The sequence below is a fragment of the Hypomesus nipponensis genome, chromosome 8 (genome assembly GCF_054491055.1).
Source record: "Hypomesus nipponensis isolate SF chromosome 8, ASM5449105v1, whole genome shotgun sequence".
Taxonomy (NCBI): Eukaryota; Metazoa; Chordata; class Actinopteri; order Osmeriformes; family Osmeridae; genus Hypomesus; species Hypomesus nipponensis.
This window is the reverse complement of record NC_140368.1, coordinates 8,872,069-8,896,664: the sequence shown is the minus strand read 5'-3', so window position 1 is coordinate 8,896,664 and position 24,596 is coordinate 8,872,069. Positions and strand designations below refer to the sequence as shown.

General features: G+C 45.8%; 1 protein-coding gene across 1 annotated transcript; it reads right to left on the bottom strand.

Annotated features, from left to right (window-relative positions):
• Positions 1–13,438: 13,438 nt before the first annotated feature.
• Positions 13,439–24,458, bottom strand: ncapg2 (non-SMC condensin II complex, subunit G2). Its single transcript, XM_084703847.1, has 27 exons — positions 24,432–24,458; positions 24,006–24,159; positions 23,725–23,907; positions 23,343–23,457; positions 23,017–23,174; positions 22,649–22,783; positions 22,402–22,496; positions 21,863–22,019; positions 21,676–21,768; positions 21,456–21,581; positions 21,098–21,277; positions 20,108–20,260; positions 19,659–19,881; positions 19,236–19,333; positions 18,753–18,926; positions 18,551–18,621; positions 18,294–18,447; positions 17,659–17,832; positions 17,350–17,466; positions 16,949–17,089; positions 16,063–16,162; positions 15,645–15,859; positions 15,211–15,354; positions 14,774–14,877; positions 14,405–14,505; positions 14,068–14,170; positions 13,439–13,912 (listed from the first exon to the last, which is right to left on the bottom strand). Exons 2-27 carry the CDS (start codon positions 24,081–24,083, stop codon positions 13,861–13,863), a joined length of 3,444 nt encoding a protein of 1,147 aa, XP_084559973.1. The 5' UTR covers positions 24,084–24,159; positions 24,432–24,458; the 3' UTR covers positions 13,439–13,860.
• Positions 24,459–24,596: the final 138 nt, after the last annotated feature.

The window sequence follows — 24,596 nt, the reverse complement described above, 5'->3', positions numbered from 1 at the left end:
ACAGGTATAGAATTCCCAATCCAGACCCAGCTTCTCTCTCCATTGTGATGGACAGCAAGGAATCTGACAAGCGTTGAAAGCTATTTAGACTTTGAGGGCTAATGCTTAAGGATAACACCAGGAATCACTACAGCTGACAGTCCGTCAGGGACAGAGCGTCTCAGGAGGGGTCTTGTCAGTCTGACGCTGAGAAAGACCCAGGCCAGAGAGTCGCTCTATTTACAGTACAAGTCCATTGACAATTAGTAGAGTATTCACCTTAAAATTCCAGAATCATGTAAAATGTGAAATCTTTGTGCCAATTTGACTCAGTAACTAAAAGTCGCTTCCAAAATAATTTGGTATTTTGGGGATTACATGTTTGGCGGATTCCATATTTCTATTTTATAGTCTTTCTGCATCACCAACCGTCTCTGGAGAAACAGATCCCACGCTCAATAGCTCCTCCTCAGGTTGCTCCTATTTGTTCTTTCACTGAGTGTTTCTTTGTATTCTGTGAGGGTTTAGTCTGGCTATCAGTGCTGATGTGTGGATATCTGTGAAGCCCCTTGTGAGATTGCTTGTCAAAAATGGCTTCATGAATAAGGTTTGTTTAGTACAAATCATTCGATTTGATTGAGATGATTCATGGGTGGCATTATTACCACGCACACACAGTTATTTCACCATTTCTAAAAAGAAAAGACTATCACAATCCCTTGGCTCCAGCTTAATAACTGGAGCCCAACCCCTCCAGGGTGGAAGACCGCAATAACGTTGATGTGTGACTTCCATTGGCATGGTAGCATCAGGAGTAGATCTAGCGTGGCACCTCGGACAGCAGGAAGCTGGGTAGATACACGAGAGGGAGAGGGGGAAAGCTCTTTACAGGACAGATTAGATCAAACTGAACCAAGCTGACCGCCAGTCAATAAAACAGTATCCGTTAAGTGTTAAAGCTGAAATAGAGGTTGTCCTGTGGGGGACATCCAGCACTTAACTACAGATGTTACTGCTTCTCAGGAGGCGATAAAGCAATCAGCCTCCGATTCATCGTAGGGTTTGTTCACGGCCTTGGAGACCAATCTTATTTCCTGAATGAAAAGGCTTCCATTCCTTTCCTTTGCAAAACATACCAGACAGATTGGACCGATATAAAGTTGGCTGCAGCCAATTAAACTACGATTAAACTACAATTAAACTACAGTACCAGTCAAACCTTTGACTGGTACTGTATATAGCATCACCCAACACTTTTACATCAATGGTTATGTTGATGTTTGGGCTAAACGGTATTCAACAACTCTTTGAGCTGGTGTGCTGGTGACTGAGGGAGTGTTTCTATACTTAGCTAGAGGGTCCTCCTTGTACCACACTCCCTACAGAGCAGGAACAGAAGGAGTCTGTTGAGAGAGAGGGGGGCTAAGATAGAGGGTGGGCTGAACCAGGCCAGAATAAAGCAGGTTAGCCCAGCAGGGACCCTGGGCAGAGTGGAAGTGGCAGACCCAGTTACTCCCACTCTGTCTGCATTGCTGTGAAGGCTATTCGTCAGGCCAAAACCAACCAATAAAGAACGGCGGGGCATGGGAAGAGATCTGCGATAGCCAATGGAAGAGCTCTACTTTCTTAGTGTCTTGACACCAGCCTTGATCTAAGAATCATTAGAGAACCAGAAATGACTCGTAAAGAACAATTTATTGGTCGTTTTATTTACAACACTAAGGGAACGAGGGCTTTGGGGAAGGCTTTTTTGGATTGGTTGAGATCAATCCTGTCCACTTTGTCCTCTTAATCTGGAAGACTCTAGTCCTGCTGTTGGTGGGTCTCGAGCATCACCCACCCACAGCCAATGAGAACATGAAACATTTCATAAGGAATGTTCAAACATGAACAGTGCAAGCATACAGTTGGAACAGGCTGCTAAAGATTAAAGACGTTGGCATCCATTTTATAAACTGTAGCATCTCAACATTAACATAAACCAAGTAAACTATTTCTCCTATAACCTCTCTCCCTGGTTCTCACTCTCTTCTTGTCTCTAAAAGGCCGCTGGGTATTCCTCCCAAGAAGTGTCAGCAATTTTCTCCTATTAGACTAAACACCCATGCTTCCCTCTGTTCCATAAGAGTTGTTATAATTACCCCTCACACTCACTGTTCATATGGGTTTTAGACTCCATCTCGACCTGTTTTTTTCCCCTGGTTGCAAAACTAGGTTAGTATGGAAATTAATCTGGAGACAGTGTATCAAGTCTCCTTCGACGCTGTGAGGTTCTCACCAAACATCATTGGAATTCCAAAATACAAATGGTAATTTTCACAGTGAACATCTCAAGCCATTATGGGGGATTGGTGTAGCAGTCGGGGGAGAAACAAAAGTGGATGTCTTTTCCTACCATACCAGCATCACTTCATTTGTCGATTTGATTTCATAATGAGCTCATTTGGAGTAAATGAGGTGTGCCGGGTTCAGTCAAACAAAATCAACAAAACAACATTCAAGGCTAGATATTAGGTTTTACTGGTGTGAAGACAGATAGAGAATAAATGCATTGCACATAAAGTTGCATTCTGTCGCAGCACAAGCAAACACAAACACACACAGGAATGATCAATTACTGCTCAAGCATTTTGTTCTAATCTTCTGCGGGGTACATTCATCATCATTTCAACAACGCCTCAGTTCCTAAGACAATCTTCACAGGTTTGTGTCCTATGCTGAGTAAATTACGGTGAATCCTGCAAGCTTATTTCCAACAAGGCCAAACAAACAAACAAAAAACTTGACAATTCTTTCTCCAGAGATCGTTCCCCAAAAAGACTGAGAAAAGCATGTTACGTTTTCTGTTTTCTTTCCTCCTCGTTTATAAAAAATGTTACTTCTATTTTAGCCTCAGAACTTTTCGCTTCTCCGACACTTGACGCATCTGTGCGGGACCTTGAAGGCTTGAAGCTCAACAGCCTCCTAAACACAATCTCAACTGTAACCCACCCCCCACCCCCCCCCCCCCTACACCCCACCTACCCACCCTCGTGAGATGATGAAAATATGGTGCTTTTAAAGCAGCAGAGGGGTCGATGACGCCTGATCGCATTGTCGGAGACAGGGTTTAATGAGAGTGGTGGTGGACCCGGCCTAAGAAGTCTCAGCCTTTGAAGTCGACTCACTCACCATTGGTGCAAAACTCGTACGGTGTGCAGAGTTCATCCTCAAACAGGCAACCTGCAGGAGAAAGGGAAAAAGAGAGAGAGAGAGAGAGAGAGGGAGAGAGAGAGAGAGAGAGAGAGAGAGAGAGAGAGAGGGAAAAGGGAATACAGATTAAGGTATAATTCTAGTAACAACTGTCGTACACTGCAATTGTAGTGTAGTCAACCACCCCTGCACATTCTTTGTCAAAATACACCAATCCTATTTTAGAGGTGTGAGCGATGTGCATCACATGCAGAGCTGAACTGCATCACATCTGATCAATGGTTTGCGGTGTCTAATCACGTCAATCAATGCTTCATTACTACAGAGGGAGAGACAGGACCAATCGAAAGCCTACTTAGGCAGCAAAGAGTCTGACGTATTACACGCATAGTTTGACTGTGTGCAAATTGGCAAAGGCAGTATAAAAAAAACAGCTCAATAACTTTCAGGCTAATGGCATTGTGAATGTGGATGGGAGGTGGAGCAGAATGAAGCAGATGAGTGCTAGAGTTTGAGCTCCTATCCTCTGGGAAAGGGCACACGTGACTGCTTTCATTTGCTCTTTTTAACTTGTGAAAAAAAAAAAAAAAAAAGACAAACAAAGAATTCATGTCATTATTAACGTCAGTACACAGAACAGTCCACCTGCACAGATGGTACATGTCCAGGACGTTTCTCCTGAACCCCCCCCGTGACAAAAGAACAGTGAGACTCTCCAATAGTCCTTTTGCACCTACTATGTGTATCTAACTTTAACCATGAACACTAATGTCAAAGTAATCTATCCTCCACTTTCCTTCCTTCTTCCTGTCCACCGCTAACGCCCCGGGTCCATAGGCAATGTTCCCATTTATGAATATTGTATGAATTTTAATGAACTTCAATGGCGGGGCAAGGCTGGGTATTCCAGACTGATAAATGACCCACTGGCAGAGGGGTTTCTGGGTAACTGGTCTCCCCATAGTCATACCTCTATCACCTGAGGAATGAGGAAGACTTGCTGTCGGACTGGCATCACTCATCGAGCCTTGACAGCATGAGCAAGAAAGGGAGATTGACAGACAGGACAAACGGGTGGACAGACTGTGTGTAAACCATATGGATCTTCTGAGAACCCTCCAAACGTGACATCCTCTGAAGATGTAAAGAGCCAACCATCCTGAAAAAAATGGTCAGCCCATATTTCAAAATATTTTATAGTTCAGTATATCAATATCTCGAGGGTGACAATGGCTATAAAAGAATTGTCCTTTTCAGCCACACACAATACATCAGCTCAACCACAATACTGTATAAGGCCACAGGAAGCTATTTACGCTGTGTGACGTCAGCACCGGATACCTTAGTGGCACAGGCCTACTGTAAATACTGCTTTGGATTACAATCAGAGCTATTTCTGGACCACATTCTGAGTCACACCACCCTTTGTGTCCTTCCTTTATTTCTTTTAACTTTCCCTCCCTCTCTCTCTCTCTATTCATCCGTGACTGAGTCAGCTGTTCCCGTGTGACCCCTCTGGACAGAGAGCAACTGGGCTTCACACCGCTACATCCGCGACGTACAGAACGGAAGGAGCGGGAGGGCACAGAGGGGAGTGAGCACTGGGAAGAGCGTTTTAATGAGAAGAGATGAAGCTGTCTATTGATCAGAGGCCAGATAATGAGGGCTGGGGACGGGGGGAGATTGGGGCTTGGGGGGCCAAACATCCAGGCATTGGTTGTTGAAGTGCCTGGCGTTTACTTTAGGGAGGCTAACGTCACCGTGTTAAGGGTCGCCAATTGGCTCAGACAATGGTTTGACACTTTCGTCAGGGGGGGGCAAAAGTGCATCTTAGTTGGCCTTCAAATTGCAGCTTCTTTTGTGCAATGGATTAAGTGCGTCAGTTGGACAGCATTTCAATGAAGGTGCGTAGGCTGTTCTCACAAAGGGACATTGCAAATGAAGGACGTGACTGTGCTCTCAGAGGCACAATGACAAACACGCTGTCAGTCTCTCTCTCTCTCTCACACACACATACACACACCTTTTCCCTATGGGAGAAAGTCGAGAAAACAATAATCAATGGCACTTCGCCTTTTTAAAGCCCTACATAACCCATTCTACAGTCCAAAACATCCACAACGGTGCCAACTGCTGGGAGTGAACATCCAACCAAAATCCCTCTGAAACCAAATGTATCAATCTGGACCTCAGCATCCAACGGCGCCCCAGCCCTCCAGGACCCTCCAGGACCCTCCACCATGTGACCCCTCTCGCTGTCATGCATCTCACTCCTCTGCAATTACTGTCAGTCCACTCAACTTTACCACCTAATCACTACTCTGCTTAATTCATTAGCTTCTCAGAGAGGGGCCCCCGTCAGCTCTCTATATTAATGACTGCCTGTCTATTTAATGAAGCGTCAGTCCAGGCCCACTGTTTAGCAGGATACCAACGGGGGCTTAAGATGGAGAGCACACGGAGATTGATAACATGACGTTCCATCTCTGCGGCTGTGAACGGAGAGATGATTAAAACTGGATGGGAGTTCTAATTAAAACGCAGGATGGTGAGGACGCTGTTGATTTCCTTGAGACTAAATAAAGTGGCGGACCTAGGCCGGTGCTCATCAAGAGATGCCCTTGGAGAGGTCGGGCAGGAAGGTGTCTGGAGATCCAAACAGCCGAGTGATAAGGAAAGATAAGGTGTTTGACAAGGATTCGTATTATGGGCAGGTTGATTTCCAAAGATATCTGCGATTGAACAGGGAAGTAATACACATAATGGACAGTAACAAATAGACTGGCGCTCAAAATTCCGAGATGAGCTTGTTAAGATCAGGGTAATCGTTTAGCTGGGTGTTCATCAGCAATTATCTGTTTTCATTGGATTCACTTTTCTCCGTGTGTTGTCTCTTTGAAAGCGCTGTCTTAGAAGAAGCTCAAGTCCCAACATCCTCTCTCTCTCTCTGCCACAGAAGATTGACATAGAGAAAACACATTCATTGTCTTTGCTTGTGGTATCATACGAATGATGTATTGCTGCTGATTGAGAGAGTTCTTCACTTTGACTGCATCTTCAACACCCACCCTCCTCCAATTCATTTTCCTACACAACAGCCATCCTCCTATGGCTCTGTCCCATTCACTCGTGCAATTCATCACTTTCTCTCCTACTCGCTCAGTCCTTACATCTCAATCATACATACATGCATACACACACACTCACTCATACTGGATGCAGACGTGCACCGCACACACACACATCCATGCGCGAACATGCACGGCCACGCACACACACACGCGTGTACTCATGCACACACACTCTGCTCTGGATGATGATAATCCAAGCCCAGACAGCCCAGCATCAGAACATTATTTTAGCCTAATGCAAAATTAATATAGTCGAAAAAATGGGCTTAACTACAGGTAGTCTAAATGTAGCACTCTGCTCTGAAAATAGTGACCTCATTCACATGATAAGAGATGGAGGAAAAGAAGGATAGCATAAACTGCTCATTGTGACCTGTAGGCCAATAATAGTTTGAGATGTAGTAAAAGGAGATTTTAACGTCAAGTCAAATAATTGTGACATACAGTATACCTGTATCTAACAATACAACTATATCTAGAGATGTTGAAAAGGTATTTCCATTCTTCTTGAGCACATTTCTTGGCTTCAGTTAAACGAGGTTGAAGGAGATTATCTTGAGGAAATTGTGGGGTTACAGCAGAGTTTCAATACAAGTAACACAAAATATGTGCAGCGGTATGCTGTAGCCTATTCATAGGACATTCATGAAACTATCCCAGTGTCTCTTAGCCAGTGTATTATTATTCAGACAGGGTCTTTTTAATCAAAGAAATTCCTCCTATGTCAATATCACTGGGCTGGATCAGTCCTCAGGGTCTAACTGGCAAAGAGAGAGGACCTTTACCAAGACGGCCCGTCTCATTAAGGCCGGCTGCAGAGTGGGTGAGGACTGTGCCACAAACCTCCACTCACACGACACTCAAACACTGAGTCCCTCACACGAATGTACAGTCTCTTCAACATGCACACACAGTCACCTTCAGCGTATATCTGATCAGCATGACTGGCACAGGACTTGATGGGTGTTTTTATTTGGGCTAACACCAGAGAGGAGACAGGGGGGAACACAAGTGAATGTGACTCAGCATTTTCTCATTCATTTGATATATTACAGCCCTAATCTCTCAGATTATCTTCACACCTGCGTGTCATATTTGTTATTCCACTCTTGCAGTTAATCCCTGTGATGTGTCCATATGCCCTAACAGGTGTGTGTCTGGATCCAGGAATCTTTCTGTGGTGTCAGAAACCAACAGACAGGATGCTGGGAGTCTGGCAGCGAGGACTACTACCCTCTGAGAGAAGCTGTGAGCTACATACTTCATCCTGTCTCTTCAGCCGCCATGTTGCCTTTTATTATCATCATTGGCAGCGACCAAGGACACTCCAGAACCCCCCCACCCCCCTTCCATTCTGCTCCAGCTACCAGCCAAAAAAGCCATTTTGGAACAATGTTGTAGGTGACAGCAAGCAGTGACCATAAAATGTAGCGATGTTGGAGAGAGAGAGAACTAGGTTTGGGCGTACAGGAGGAAGAGAAACATAACCTGGAGGAAAATTAGCATCGGTTTGACACTGTGTCAAGTGATTTAAACACCGTCTGCCATTAGGCATTTTTGGTTGAATGTTTCTGGCCTGAAAACTTAAAATATTGTAAGATTCTTGTTATTTACACATCTAACTACAGTATGGGGTACCATTTTCTCAAAACAACCTACAATATAATCATTTTCAGAGACCATGGCATATTCCACAACCCACTGTATCTAATACACTGACACTCTTCCGTTCCATTAAGCTATTTGTAACTAGTCATCTCTATCGCAAATTGGCTTAACACATTTTATTGCAGCAATGTATTCTGTCTGTATGCCCAACTGTTCCACATCAAATGTAGGGCCGTCTACAAAAAGTCCCATTGTAGTACTTGACACAGAGAGCATTAAAACCAAACATGACAATCCTAGAGTTTTTCACAGAATTCACAAGAGGCACACGCTGTCACTCAGCCATCAGCCCCGGGCGACAGACCCGACAATGGCCATGAATTAAAGATGGCAGCACCACCATGGCAACCGTGGCCACCGAAATAGGCAGGCTGACCTTTCTCGGTGACCCGCCCTGAATGATTCAAACATTAGATTTTATTCTCCCATACAGAGGTGTGATTGGGTGCTTAAACGTAGAGTGGAGCGAGTCAAAAGGAGCTCTCCGTCCCTCCCGGGAGGAAGGCTCCAAGCTGCTCTGCTGGTCCTATCCCCCAGGGTCAGCCTCGCAGTAGGCAGCCATCTTAGACAGAAACACTCCGATTACAAATCCTCCCCCACAATCTGTCCAAAAATAACAAGATGGGCCTCTCAGACACGCACACTCATCAACAACTCCCAGTAGCATGACAGTCCAGATGTAGACCATGGTTCTTTCCTTCTCTGAAAACTTCCCTTTCAAAGACAACGCAAAAGGTGTATCCTAACTTCTCTAACACGTTCACGACAGTATCTGACAAGCAAGAAGTCATTTTGTTTCAGAGCCTAGTTCTGACACAGCCCCAGAATAATATAAAATAGTTAATATATAATACAGTTATAATATGGCAAGAGCTAGCCTATAACAGGTTCAAATGAGAGCAGGCCACGGCCAAGATGAATGTGAAACGGCTCAGATCACCAGGAGGGGTCTAAGTGTCCTCAATGCTCATTAGACAGGTAGTGTTCTCATGATTCCATCACGACTCGCCGGACCCCAGATGGCCTTGTGGCTGTCCTACTCCATCAACGTGCTCTCATTCATACTGAACCAGGGCACCGTGGTCCCCTGGCAGGGACAGACGCTCACCACGTTCGCCTCTTCATACCTGGAAATGGGACCTGTCTGTCACACGACTGGCTGTTACAGGCCAAGAGGAAAAATGGAAACATAAACCAAGGATGCCTTCCCAACCAAATTGCATATCCTTCTTATAGTCTTGCTTACCTATAAGGTATAATTGTACTGACCTGTAGCAATAGCTAGCGACTCTGACTGACTTGATTCTCTAAAGTATAGGGCATCCACAAATACAGAGCTGCTGGTGAGCTGGTTGTCTGCTGGTTGACCCTAGTGCTAATGGCTGTGAGATTGAGATTTAAAAGGACATTGAGATTTAAAAGGACATTAAGACCAGGATCTTCTCAGCCTCTCTGGTGGCATCTACGACACAATCCAGACAATCAAACTGTCAAGACAGAGACTCAAAACAAACACAAAGGCACATAAACAAACAGCGAGCTTGCTTGTCTCACTCTTCCTGTCTAAATAACCGCTCAGTGTCAATAGCCTCCTCTGAGAATTTGTTGAGTTTCAAAGCAGTTCTCTGGTTCATCTACGATCAGACAGACCCTGGCATCAACCCAAGTCCTGAACACCCAGCATGCCTAGACAAGAATTCTGGCAGAACGCTGAGGTGAAGAAGCAAAGTGAACATTTCTTTGTCTTTGGGCGATTTCTTGTGCCAACTGCAAAATACTGTGAGCAAGCTACCGATTCTGACCATTGCCCTGAAACACAGCATTCAAATGTAAAAAGCCGACTTGAACAACTGTATCACGGCTTCAGTGCAGCTGGGAGGAGGTTCGTCATCATATGTTGCTTGTTAGTCAGAATCAATAGCCATTTATTACATCGCAGAACAGACACGCACCAGAAAAAAAATTCTCAACACGACGTTAGATCAATTACACTCAAACAGAACGCAGCAGCTGTCGAGATTATGAATATATGAAAACAAGCTTTGCAAATGGCACACAAAACGTTGGGCGATCATCATTTAGCCAACCAGCACCAAGATCCCTTCTGCCTTCCATTTGCAGGCACGTGTAATGGGAGGAATTATAACAAGATGGATAACAGGCATGTTTCAGCTCATGTCATTCATCATCCTGTATTTGTGCATGTGTCTACAGTATGTATATATAGCTCATTCAAGGCAGATGTTACTTAAAATATGAAGGAGCGCCCAACAAATCTATTTTTCTTCTGTAGAGACTATAGCTAGATTTAAGGTGCTGTAAGTTACAGTTTATTCATTCAGCAGACACTTTTATCCCAAGCGACATAATGCATTTTATAGTTAGAAACAGATGGATCACAAGTTCAGTGAAGTACACAGTTCAGTATTTCAGAGATTAGAGCCCAGGAACGTTAGTTAGAGCCAAGGAACCCGTTCCCAAGTGCAGAAGATCACAGTCTACGATCAAGGCCTATCTCAATGTCAAAGCCCTAGTTACAGGGCAAGGGAGGAAGGTTGCACTCTCTGTTGTTTGATGACTGACACTGGAATCCTTCTCCAAGAGATAGCTTTGGGTTCTAAAATGACAAGCGTTGACACACAGCTGTGTAACCTATAGCGATGACCTTTACCGGGGGAGGAAATAACAAGGACAAGCCAATTGGGGATTGGTCCTTTGGGAGTGACAGGAGGTGTCGTAACAAGGGGAACAACCATAAAAACACACAGGCAACAGAGATGTAGCAGCCAAAGCTGGCCAAGGCGGCAGCCATAGGGCAGCCATGGTTTAAAAGAAGGTTCAACCAAGAATAAAAGGAAAGAATACCTGGGGCCTTCTCGAGCAAACAATTTATCTCGCCATCTCTGTCCGCACATCAAATCCCATTTCAATCTGCCACAATGATTTATAAGTCTTTCAAAGTTAATGTCTCCACTCACTTAAGTCGGTCTATGGGTTGACAGATGCCCGTGGCAAGCGGAGATAGAGCCCAGCCCCATGAATCAAATCAAACGTGTCTGGATGTATTAGGAGATGGCTTTGATAGCGGGGCACAAATAGAGACACAGTGAGGCCCGTGCGTGTGAGGAGAGAAGATTTCAGTCTCGTCTGAATCCTCGTTTGATACATGGAGAGGTACCTTGTGTTTACGCCGTTTGCGGCGTTTCTATTTTTAGCACAGCTCAAGAGTGATCGAGAACTGGGTCCATAAAGCACGTGCCCCAGTGCAAAAGATGGGTTGGGAGATCAAAACTAGAAGCCTGGATCCATATGATAGCACCTTTGCTGGATTGCTTGATGAAACAGGAGTTTGACAAAGCCAGCGCCGAGCCTTTGGGTAGGCCTGAGACCATCTCATTCTCATTCTATGTGTCTGCTTCCGTCTCATCTCTTCAAGAAATCTGTATTTATAGATCGGATATCACCTCTTTTCCGCCTACTCCTGCTTGGCGCGTCGTCTCATTCCTCACACACACCCACTGACAGACACCAATACACACTCATACATGCTCATACACTAAGGAGGACACTCACTCATCAGACTTACTGCACAGAAGGCCATATTTAGCTAATACTACTGGGAAAGCCAAGTTCTCTATAAACTGAATCAGTTTGCTTTATAGCGACATGGCACAATGCACACCAGGACTCATTAAAAACAATAACCGTCTCCGACATCCAACCACAAGGAGTCAGTGGGGATCTCTCCCAGAAGGAAAAACAAAAAAAGAGAATTTTAATGAAGAGAAGAATTCTCGTCTGATTATGATTCTCAGAGGAAAAAGCTCTGACTCATGAATGCATGAGCTCAGAATTAATCAACTCTATTTTTTACAACAACTAATTTGAATTCTGATAAGATGCAACAGTACCCCTTTGTCCAAATTATTTTGTCATTTTCCTGCTAGTCACAACTGATTAAGCTTTTTAAATACCCAAGTTAAGACTTAGTTGGAAGTACTGTTGGCTGACGACAATGCCCAACATTGCAAAATTGTATGAAAAATTGAGAACAATATTATAAAACACAACAAAATAGGTGCTATAGAGACATGAACAAACACAAAGAGATGGTAAGACTGGCATCTTAAAACACGCAGATGGTTCCTCCATGAGTGCTCCTGGGCCAGAATAACTCCCCCACACACCAGAAATCGAATCAGGATCATAGGTGGCAATGATGACATGCCTGCTTATCATTCTGACACAAGCACCCGTCACACATACTCACACACTCTACGTTCTGCTCTACCATCTGGTCCCAACCCTGTTGGCCTGCTCTGCACCAAAACCCATCTGAAGGGGACATGTATTCACAATGGCTTCTTTCCGTAGGGTCTAACACTTTTGGCATTGGCAAAGTGTCCGAAAGAGGGCAAGTATGGCCGATCAAAGTATAATGGCACCTACATCTGCCACTTAGATAATTAATTCATACATCATTGAGAATGCTTTAAGGACAGGGCAGCGTCTGTTGAATGTCCAATTTACTGCAAAATAACTTTGATTAACTATGAAGAAATACTGTATATTGAGGACACTATAGAACTATCCAAACTAAGTATGCTGTATAAATCTGGTCTTTAGGCCTACTGCCGTGATTTTTAAGTGCTTTTATAAATTAAAAAAAAATTCACTACTCTGACATGAATAAGCTTAGGATGAATCTGGTCATCATACATGTTCTAAACATTGGACCATATTTTGCTCTGCTTCAATCAAACATTGCACTACCCGTCTGGCCGAAAAATAATTTTGTAAGGACACAACTGAGAAAAAGTTGTTATCAGTTCCACTCAACCACGGTCGGCGGTTAGCTTCTCAAGTATAATCTACTGGTTTTCAAAAAATTAACACCTGGGCAGGTGAATTCTCTATTAAACTGAATTGTTGCAAAAACGTAGAAATACATTTCAATTAAAGTTTACAATTCGTTAACTTACCATATTTCCTGTTGGCGGAAATAGTGGTAGAATAGGAGAGGCATAGAGCCAAAACAGCAAGGATGGAACACAGCGAATCCATGACGCTGTACTAATCCATCGCACACCTTGCTAAAACTGCATGTTCATTGTCAGTTCTCAAACGTTATCTGTTGAGACAAAAATAAAAAACTATCCTAGATAAGAAATAGTGCGCGAATGGGGTGCAGACGTTGACCAATGTTGTGTTCGGCTCCTCTCCCGCAGATCGCGACGGTATTCAGCACCATGAACAGCAACCTTCAAAAGGCGCCCCTCCTAAGTTTCTGACGTCAAACAGGGTCTCAGAGCGTGCAGGGCTCTTCGTGCAACAGAGCGGAAGACTATATTGTATGGTTGGCTATACATTAATAAGAAGTGGGAAAGCAAGGAACGATACACATTTCGAATAAAGTACAATAAACTAATACTTGAGGATAAATCTAAATAATATTTTATATAAACACGTTTCACGGTTCAAATGTTTATTTATTATTAACTTGCTTTCCACAGCAAGAATGCCACCTCAAGTTGTCTTGAAACACAGTGACATACAGTACATATACAGTATAATACATACATTAACAAAAAGGTAAACCAAATTACCCTCTTATATCAAGAGCTGGGTAAAATAGCCGTAACTGATTTCAAGAGAAAAAAACAGAAACATATAAATAAGCATACATTTGTAAGGGGTAATCAACAATATGGTAGTAGTTATACAGGTACAAAAACAATCCACTATGCAAGGGGCACAATGTTCCTGACCGTGGACAGGATGTTTAGGCTGGAACGCCCTGACACATTAGTTGGATTATAGTTCTGTGCTAAAAAAAATCAGCAATTTCCCCACTGCGAGACAAATAAAGGATTGTCTTATCTTAAAATATTTATACCATGAGAATCTCATTCACTGATTTGATTGCAGATTCATAAATGACCCTTGAAAAAAGGAGAAAATTATACAAGTCAGTCATTTGCATAACTTAATATTTTTATATCATATTAGCAATAAGGGAATGTTCCCATAACCAAATCCTATTGTGTGAACATTTGAAAGAGCAAGTGTGATCCAGAAGGGTCTCTCAGTGCCTCACCTCTGGGCGTGGCCCTCTTCCTCTGCTGTGACAGACGAGTGTTTCTGCAGCTGCAGTTGGACAGACACGGCCGTAGCTTTTGTCTCACCTCTGGCTTTACCCTCTGAGAGAAAAGTAGTCTGGTAGTTAGAGTTAAACGTACGCAAAACTTTCTTATTGTCCAGCACATAATTATGTTTATTTAGCAGTTTAAGACCATAATAAAAACACTTTTTGAATTATTTTGTTGTTTTCATTATACATAAATACAGTATTTCCCAAAGCTGTTTCAGCTCCAGTTCTTATTGGAAAGCATAGCCAGTATCTGCCAGTAGCTACCGACAACTGTGTTTCTTACCCTGTCTGATAACAGCCAGGATGTTAAGGACAGCAGCCAATCCTGTCAGACAGTCGATAGCCTCCGAGTCCACAGACGACCTGACCTCCGACAGGAAGGCCCTGAGAGACATCACCCAAATTCAAATCGATATTTTTTAAAGCTGCACGAGCTGTAAGGATCTATAAGCATGTTAGAGGTCAAAACAGTTACAAATAAACAGAAAGCAGATATGTCGGTGGGAATTCCCCCAAAGCAGTCCCAAAACATAAGACAATAAGCTTAAATCAAAAGAATCCCTGCATTTGAACACAGACCACACAATGTTGTAATGTAAACATTATGGTCCTTATCGTGAGAAGGCCCCGGAGGAGTGGGGTTCCTGGTTACCTGGTGACAGGGGGGGACTTGAGGACAACAGTCAGCAGAGTGCTGGAGAGGGGGGGCAGGTCGTCCACTGACTCTGGTCTGGTGACCTCCTGTGCATGAGAGATCTAAGAAAAGGACATCAAAATGATTGAACAGATGGAGAGAAGAGATAGTCATACATGATGATCGCTGTTCTCATGTGACAACAACTGTTTTCTTTGTATTCATCTTTTTCTGTGGGGACATAAAACGGAATGACAAAATCTAAATTATATTTTACACTGAAGTTGTCACAGGTGTATAATTCTTAATTATCCGAGAATTTCATAATATTATTTTCCCTTTTTGTCCCCCATGTGTGTGCAGAAATGAAAATAATCCATTTGAATGTATATCCAGGATCAGCATGTGATCTCCATCGAGTGAGTTGGCGTCATTTCCTCCGTCTCCCCCCCTACCTTCTGTAGCATGTGTCTGCTCTCCACGATCACTGCGGCTGATATGGTGGAGAACACCCCGCTGAGGGGGTTGGAGGTCCCGACTCCCCAGGCTGTCACCACCTGCAGGAACGCCCCCAGACTGGGTAGCGCTGCTAGGCACAGCTATGGAAGAGGGAGGGGGGGATAAAGGGGGCGCCATTAACCTACAAGATGCAGGACATTATCCTGGGTCTCTGAGGCAAACAGGCTGGGAACTGGTGGGTCAACTATAAATACCCCACTTGGATTCGGTTTACTATGAAGACTGCTAGGGCATAAACCCAATTTGAAGTTGTGTGAAATACTGTACACTCGACTGAGGAAGATTCCCTACATATGACAGTTGAGAACATTTAAGGACAAGTCATTGAACACAGATAAATAACAGATATGGTATTTTGGTTTAGACTCACTTCCTGACCCTCCTCTGGATCCTTCCTCATCCGACGAGCTAACACCTCCAGAACCTTCTGGAAGACGTTGGCCACCACCCCCAGGATTACCGGGGACTGGCCATCCTGCTGCCCCACTTCCTGCTCCTTCTGGCCCAGGGCATCCTGGGGGACGTAGTTCTCTGCCACCTCCGTCAGCATAGACACCAGCAAGGGAACGCAACGGTAGCCCTTTTCTGAGGACACAACACACACAATGTGCCGGTGGTTTTAGTATTGACAAATCCGAAGCGCATTACCGAAGTGCAACTTCAGAGGTCCAAAAGTAGAATACAACAGAAATATTACATATTATTAACCGATCTGGAACCTCTACCCTTATTTGCCTTCAGTATCCTATTTTTCCTCAAATACATTTTGTCGCCGGTAGGAAACTCACCAGAGAGCAGCACTAGGGAGCACAGGTGGAGAAGGTGACCCTTGAACTCTTCGTCTCCCAGGCCCACTCGAATCATGTCTCTGCACACCGTCAGGAAGCTCTGGGTCCACGCGGAGAGACAGACTACATTTACTGTCTGTTCAGTACAGGCTACAGCCAGGCTACTTCTGAGAGACGCTCGATATACAAAGAAGTCACTTTCAGGATCTGTATCCATCTTTTGAGGGTTTGTGGGAGTTATTAGAAGCAGTGTGTGTGTGTGTGCGTGGGTGGGTGGGGTGAGAAGATAAATGACGGGTTTATTTTCCACACCTGATCCAAGCTGCCGCAAGGGTGACAAGCTGGAGAGTAATGGCCTAAATAAGGGAATAAGTGTGTTCGGGAAAAAATGGAGAATAAGCGTAGCAGCAGTGGGAGGTAGGTATGGAGGTCTGAGCGCCGGGGGTGAGGTAGCAGAATGATCTATAACTAGACTAGATTTACTGGCTGAGAACTAGGAGTCCCGCGGACGAAAGGGGGAGAAAAAAAATCAATCACTCCATAATACCACAGAGATCAGCAGAAATTAATGTACCGGAGAACCACACCTCAGACAAGCTTTTATGCAACTTATATTTAGCCTGAACCTCAACTTGTGGTTTCAGTTTGAACTGTTGTTTGTATCTGACGGTGCTGTGATGAATTGTGATTAAGAGGGAATCGACTCAGAGAAAGTGAATGGGTCAATCCATTCGTCTATTGCTGTTACTGCTTCTCCATCCAGTCTCAGCTATCCATCCATCTGTCCATCTATCTAGCCATCCATGCATTCTTCTATACTTCAGTCTATCCATCCATCAGTCTATCTATCCATCCATCCATGCAAGCAGCCCGCTATAGATCTTACCTCCACCACCCGCCTGGCCAGTTCCAGCTGCCCCTCGGCAGGCCCCGCCTCCCCGGGCCGGACCAGGAAGGGCAGCACCCGCTCTGCCACCCACGCCGCCATGTTCTCCAGGGCCGCCAGATGGTCGCGACCCTCCGAGTCCTGGGGGGAACAAAGCGGTGCGGGTCAACGTCCCAGACACTGAAGCGGCCACCTCCAAAACAACCCCGATGTTTGTGTTGTTAGAAACACATATTGCTGTTGGGTATTGGTTTTCCTTTACCACACAGACGAGGATGATGACTGTGTGTGTGTGTGTGTGTGTGTGTGTGTGTGTGTGAGGGGGTAATAGAAGGCCTTACTGCGTGCTGCAGATGGACGCTGTGTGTGTGCGTGTGTGAGGGGGTAATAGAAGGCCTTACTGCGTGCTGCAGATGGACGCTGAGGCGGCCGTGCAGGGTGAAGGCCCTCAGAGCTGTCTCAGCACTGGGAACACTGGCCTCGCTCTCTGGGGAGCTCAGGTGGGAGGATAACACAGACTATGGAGAAGAACATCAAACAACAAAACATTGCTGACACAGATTCTTCACATCTTTACACAGATTGCCAACACTACACAATGCCACCAGCATAAATCCCTTTTCATGCGAACCGTGAAATGCTAATGCTACTTGTGCTGGAAATATAAAACAAATCCATTGTAACACGCTAACTGTGCAATTAGCGCTTACCCTCCAAGCGCCCAGAGCCTTGTGGAGCTGCTTCAGGGGGCCCTGCACGAGGGGCAGGATGCTGTCCCTTGTCGCGGTACGTCCGACCAGATACTCCAGGTAATCTAGCCCCAGGTCTGGCTTGGCCTCCACAGGCTCTGTGATGCGCACCTTACGGCTGGCATTCCCCTTGCTCTGTGGAGATGTAGTGAGAGTAGAGGTCTAGTGTCAGTGGAAAGGGGCGTCGGCCTATGTGAAGCTTGTAATATTTGACTTGAAAATACGTGTGGTGGATTCATTTTGGGACAAAAATAGCATTAACCCCAAATGGCAGTGTATCTAGAATATTTGTGTATGTATGTATGTATGTATGTATGTATGTATGTATGTATGTATGTATGTATGTACTGTATACACTGGGCGCATGGGGTCAGATGGCTGAGCGGTTAGGGAGTTGGGCAATTAATCAGAAGGTTGCCGGTTCGATACCTGGCCGTGCAAAATTACGTTGTGTCCTTGGGCAAGGCACTTCACCCTACTTGCCTCGGGGGGAGAATTTCCCTGTACTTACTGTAAGTCGCACTGGATAAGAGCATCTGCTAAATGACTAAATGTAATGTAACACACTGCATGTGTGTGTGTCCGTCTGTACTCACGGCTGTCTTGGGCAGGGCCTCCGTGAGCCAGTGTGTGATGAGCTCCAGGGTATCGGATGCCTGGCCCCAGCTACAGAGGCAGTCTATCACCTGGCTGTACTGGCTCTGCTGCACCCCGGGCTGCATGTTCCTCAGCCTGGACAGCACGCCCACACTGGGACAGCACAGCACGGGGGGGTGGTTAACACTCCAGAACACAGTCTGTCTGTGTGTGTGTGTGTGTGTGTGTGAGTGGAGAGCAAGATGAAGATGCTGACCTGAAAGTGGGGACTGATGCTGGAGGCAGCAGAGAGGCCAGCAGGATGAGAGGCACTGTGCAGCGCTCCTCCTGAAAAATAGACCGGAAAAAATGGGGGGGGGGGGGGGCATGATTGAACAGTTGAAACAGCCCTTCACAGAAGTAAAGGTGGATGAGACACACGTCAAAAAACTTGGCTCAAGTGTCTCCACGTCTCTGACCTGGAAGATGTTGAAGTACTTGGGAATCACAGCGCCGAACTTGGAGACGGTGTACTGCAGGGCGTCCTTGTTATGCTCCAGGGCCTTCCGGATGCTTCTCCAGAGGATGACCACCACCTCCAGCAGGCTGGCCATGGACGCAGTGTCACTCACCGACAGCACGTCCTCCAAAACCTGCTCAGAACAACCGTGTGTGGGCTGGGCTTCCAGTACACTCACCTTACTGCCATACACTGTTATACGTATTGATACACAGCAACTGCAATACTCTCTTCGCTGCAATACACTGCAAATGAATACGTTGCAATCCAGTGCAACCTCAAAATATTCACTTCACTGGAGTACACTGCTACACTCAATGGCATTTTTGTTGCGTGTCATTTCCTTATTGAAAAACGCTGCCCGTCCAATCAAAAGCATCGCCAGGGCTAGGCTGAGAGGCTGTGTGCATCTCCCCTTCACGCTCCAGTAAGGGGATCTTACGCTGGCGTTCTCCTTGTTGCTGGAGCGGCTCTCGTTCGGCTCTCCTGTGTTCTGGATGCAGGCGTTCAGGCAGCGGCGGATGGTCAGCATCAACTTGGCTGGAACACAGCAGGAACACGGAAGCTAGCCATTTGAGTTCCACGTGTCCCGAGATTAAGAAGCACGGTCAGTGCTGTATATATGGAGCAGTGTTATGAAGGTAACTGTGTGTGTGTAAGATGACCATATAACTTAAACATGAACCAGACATTTACATGAAAACTGTTCCAAGTACCAGACACTGGTTGCACCCAATAGGGTCCCAGGGTGCAAGGTCAGGCTCCTGGTGCTTGTATGGGACAACAGCTGACTATAAGGATCCCGTCGGTTACAGGTATGCCTCAAGAGATCAGGCTAAGTATTGCTGCGTGTGTGTGGTCTCACCTATGTTAGTGGGAGCTGTGTATAAGTGGGCGTACTGGTAGAACTTCCTGGCAGCCTTGGGGTTCATCTGGATGAGGGTGACACAGCGCTCGCACCACACCTCTTCTGATTGGTTGACGGGGAAGAAGGAGTTGAAAAGGAGGTCGACAATCCTCTTGGAGATTGGCTGAGAGTCGACGGCCAGGCGGGCCAACAGGTGCTCCATGGAGCACACCTTCCAGAACTGGAGCAGGGAGAGAGGAGGGGGCGAGGTGGTGGTAGAATGACTTAAACAACCACGGAAAACACTGAAGGGCTACAACTGGGATGACAGTGTTTTTTACGGAGATATTTTGGAAGAAAAGCTCAAAGACAGGCGTTTTTTTTTCCCTTCAGTTGGGTTTTGAAGCAAAACAATCAAAGGCCTTGCAAGCAAACACACACACACACACACAAACACATGGCCGGACCTTGGCAGCTCGCACGGCCTTGATCTTGAGCAGCATATCGAGGAAGGCCACGCGGACCTTCTCAGAGCTGTCGTGGAGGCCGTACTTGAGGACAGGAAGGAGCTGTTCCAGCAGAGGGTGGCTCAGGCTGTTGTCCAGGACGATGGGCAGGCACTGCAGCACAGAGGTCCTGCCTCGTTAGCCTCATTCATCACAGGCCGGCAATAAAGAGACTGGAGCATTAGCTCATGAAATTACTTCTAATTGTTTAAAGACACCTCATTTTACTACAATGAGCCAGACATGGTTAGGGTTGCATGTTCACAATTAACTATTAATGCAGGAATTCCACGTGTCTGTGTGTGTGTGTCTGGAGAAGCGGGGACTGTATGAATATGAAATTTGGCAAGTGTATTGCTCAAGACCCAAGGACATGCAGTGACGCGTGTCAAGTTGTTTGGATGAGCGGTTTGCGACAAATTTAAATGTTAACTAATTTGCGGCCATATTGAGCTGCACTAAGCCATTGCTCTCATGAGAAATAAAACCGCATGCCCCACCAACAGGCAATGCACTACTTTCATTAATAATAAAACACTTTTTTTGGTTGTTTTTTTATGCAACTCGACAGCTCTGTCTATGGCCAGTGTTGATTCCAGGTCTACTGGATGGTTCAGAGGGGGGTGAAGGGGTTCAGAGGGGGGTGAAGGGGTTCAGAGGGGGGTGAAGGGGTTCAGAGGGGGGTGAAGGTGTTCAGAGGGGGGTGAAGGTGTTCAGAGGGGGGTGAAGGGGTTCAGAGGGGGGTGAAGGGGTTCAGAGGGGGGTGAAGGTGTTCAGAGGGGGGTGAAGGTGTTCAGAGGGGGGTGAAGGGGTTCAGAGGGGGGTGAAGGTGTTCAGAGGGGGGTGAAGGGGTTCAGAGGGGGGTGAAGGGGTTCAGAGGGGGGTGAAGGGGTTCAGAGGGGGGTGAGGTGTTCAGAGGGGGGTGAAGGGGTTCCTCGGTAGGCGTGGCACCTTAAAGACAGAGCAGCGGACGTCTGGGGAGCTGCAGTCCGAGGCCAGCTCCACCACCAGCTTTTTCAGGAAGTCGGTGATGACGGTTGGGGGGATGACCTCCCAGCACTTGGCCAGGATCTTACACACCCCCAGGGTTGCTGTGGAGCGCACCATGGGCTGGGGGTCCTCCAGCAGACACTGTAGACACACACACGTTTAGAGGCCATTCTATTTATTTTATTTTTTACTGTGTTCATGGAACACATTTTTTATACATTTTCCAATTCGACATTACTTCACAGTTTACTGAAGCCAAAACCAGAATAAATCAAGCCAAGAACCATGTGATATGAATCTAAATGCGGCTGCCACGCACCACCAGAGCGTCCAGTTGTTTCTGAACGGTCTCATCCATCTTCTCGCTGCTCTGGCTGGGGTCATGGACAGGGAAGGCCTCAGTGAAGAGCAGAGTAGCGTTGGCCCTCACCTCGGAGTTAGCAGCCTGCACAGATAAGGCAGGAATTCTGTCACTGGCAAGATCAGATACCGTGAGAGTGCGTGTATGTGTGTGTGACAGAGAATACACAAGTACGTACAGTCAGAGCTCTCCAGAGAATGGGTTTGTAGAGTCTGTGGAGCATCTCATCCAGGTTGTGATGTCCCTTCCTCTTGTGAAAGTAGCTCAGTATCTAGTCAGAGAGGATAGGAAGAGTTAACAGCAACACAAAGACAAGATATTCTTTTGAAGATATTCTGAACTGAGGCAGAAACCGGGTCCTCTACCTGGCGAACTCTGGGGTGGACAGGTGTGTTCCTGTGTAGCAGGATGGCGTGCTGCATGAAGTCCTGGATGCAGGCGGTCTCCATCTCCTCCAGAGCCTCCCCTGACGCCTTCTTCCACGCCCTGAAGTAGATCTCGGCTATGTGGTCTGTCAGGGTCCTGAGGGAAGACATACAGAGCTCATCTGTCAGCAGACATACTTTCGTCAAATCCACTCCTGAGACGTTGACATTAAAAGGTAGTCTTAGCTGAAGTTATGGTTGGAGAAAAGCCTAAAAAGGAAGGAAATTCGAATGACCACCACAACCCCCAATTCCGCCAATGCACAAACAAGGTTTTTGTCGATTACACCAGTCACAGTACTGTAGCTCTGTGGATCCACTGTACATGTGTTTCATCGTATAGAAGTCCTGCATCACAAACACCATCTTTTTGCACGGTTAGGTTTCGAGCTGAGGTTGGTTGTAGATGTAGTTCTTTTTTTTCTTTCATTTTAAGAATGGGATGGTATAGATGATTTAAGGTGGACATAAAGTCTTACTTGGTAAAGAACTGGAGCTGGTTCTTGATGGTTCCGTGGATCATCCTAATGAAGCTGACATTCCAGCCAAACAGGAACACCATGAGACGCTTTCCCTGTGAGGCATGGAGAGCAGTTAGTCAGTCTTGCGCGCAGCACACACACACCCACACGACAAAGAAACCTTCTTTATCACGACTGCAAAGAATTAGAAGCACCCTTGCTGTACTTTGATTACACTCCTGTACATACACACTCACACACTTACGTCGTCGTGTTTGATGTGGTTGCCACTAAGAAAACAGCGGAGGAGCAGGTCCATCATCTCCTCGCTGTCCTCAGACTGGAAGTCGACACTGAGCAGCACCTCATGAAGGCCCCACATCCTCTGGATCTCAGCGCCCTGGAAACACGGAGAGTTAAACACACACATTGATAACATGTGGAACACGATGTTGCCCTTTTGTTTTCAAAAGCACAAGATAACAACCTTTAAGCAAAAACATTGTTCAGTCCACAGAGACTTTTATGTGAATTTGTGAAAAATTTCATGTGCCATCGTTCCATATGTCACACCTTAAAACACATTTTAAAATAAAAAAAACAAGCAGATGTTGCTAACAGGCGAGTACTTACTGGTTTCTTGAGCATGAAGCTCTTCTCCAGGCACATCAGGAAGGCAGTGCGCCCCAGCTCCTCCTTCCCCAGGAGGCCTTTCTTCCACCAGGCCTCGCACACACGGAAGACCGCCTGCTGCAGGGGCACTTCGGACGCCGGCAAAGAGCCCAGGAGGCCTGGGGCCACGAGAGAGAGGGAGCAGGGGAGATGTGTGAGAAAACCAGAGCGATGTGATATTCATATTCATGGTGTGAAACCGAAACGTTCTCTGTTATGACTGACAGGACAACACACATGCATGTGCGCTCCCATGTCCTCTACCCAGAACTGAAGCAGGCACCTACCCTTTAGTATGGTGGCACACTGCAGGAGGGAGTTGTATGCGTCTCCGTCCTGTATGACGGCCACGGAGGCCATGACCACCAGTGTCACCCCACCTAGGACCTCCATTGTGTGTTCCTGGAAGGAGTGAAAATGTTCACAACTCCTGAGGGGCAGTTCTATGGACGTATGTGAAGCCCTCTGTGACATGCTTGCGTGTAAAAAGGGCTATACAAATACATTTTATTTGAATAGCATTTGAGTTCAATTGTGATACGCTCAACTATCCTTGTTAGAAACTATATTATAATGCTTGAACGGCACCGTGTGCACGTTACAATGCAGGACTGGTACCTTCCAATCATGCTGTGTTTTACATAATGCATGCCCGACAATAGAACTGACCAGATCTGGGGGGACCTCTACTTCCATGCCATCGTCCCTGTCCTCTGCGTTCCAGCGATCCGGGGGGAAATCTTCCACCGCTCCACGCAGCAGTGTTGCCAGTCTGTCCCACAGAGCTTCTCGCTGTTTCTTTGACACCTCTTGAACCACCTCATCAAGGTCGAAGGGTTCCGTAGGATCATTCTGCATAACAGATGGGCATGTACGGGAATGTCAAGGAATACGAACGGACACCAAACTCAAAACCAATAAGAGCTCGAAAATGAACTAGCTCTACTTACATGAAGTTTGGTGAACTTAAGAAAGTCATCCACATTTTCTTTGCAGACCGAATCGAAAAATGCCTCTCGTTTAGACATGTTTTAATTAAAGTAGGCAGTTTTCCTATTGGGAAATACGCTGTTCTGCAATTATTGTTGTTGGACCTGGATGAAACTACAAAACACAACCAGAGATAGAAGGCGAATTTTCAGTGTACAGCTGAGATAGATAGCGCGGGCTAACAACAGTTTCAACACAGCTGACAAAAGCTAATTTAACCTGGCTTGTTTACGTTTTCAATCAGTTTCTAACATACTGATGTTATTTATAAACCGGAGTCACCCTTAGGGTTGTACCGTTTTAAATGAGTATAATGATCTATTATTAACTTGTAAATATTAATGTGTTATGTTGAAAGCATCGCTGTTATGCCAGGCACCACTCACCCAGTACGCGCCAGAATTTGATTTTACGTCCATACGTAATGACGTCACAGCAAGTAAAGCTTGCCCAGTGCACTAGATGGCACCAAAGTGCTATATCTTGGGGTTCACAAATGGAGCAGGCACAGTGTAATATATAAGAAAATAGACATATCCTAAAACAAGTTA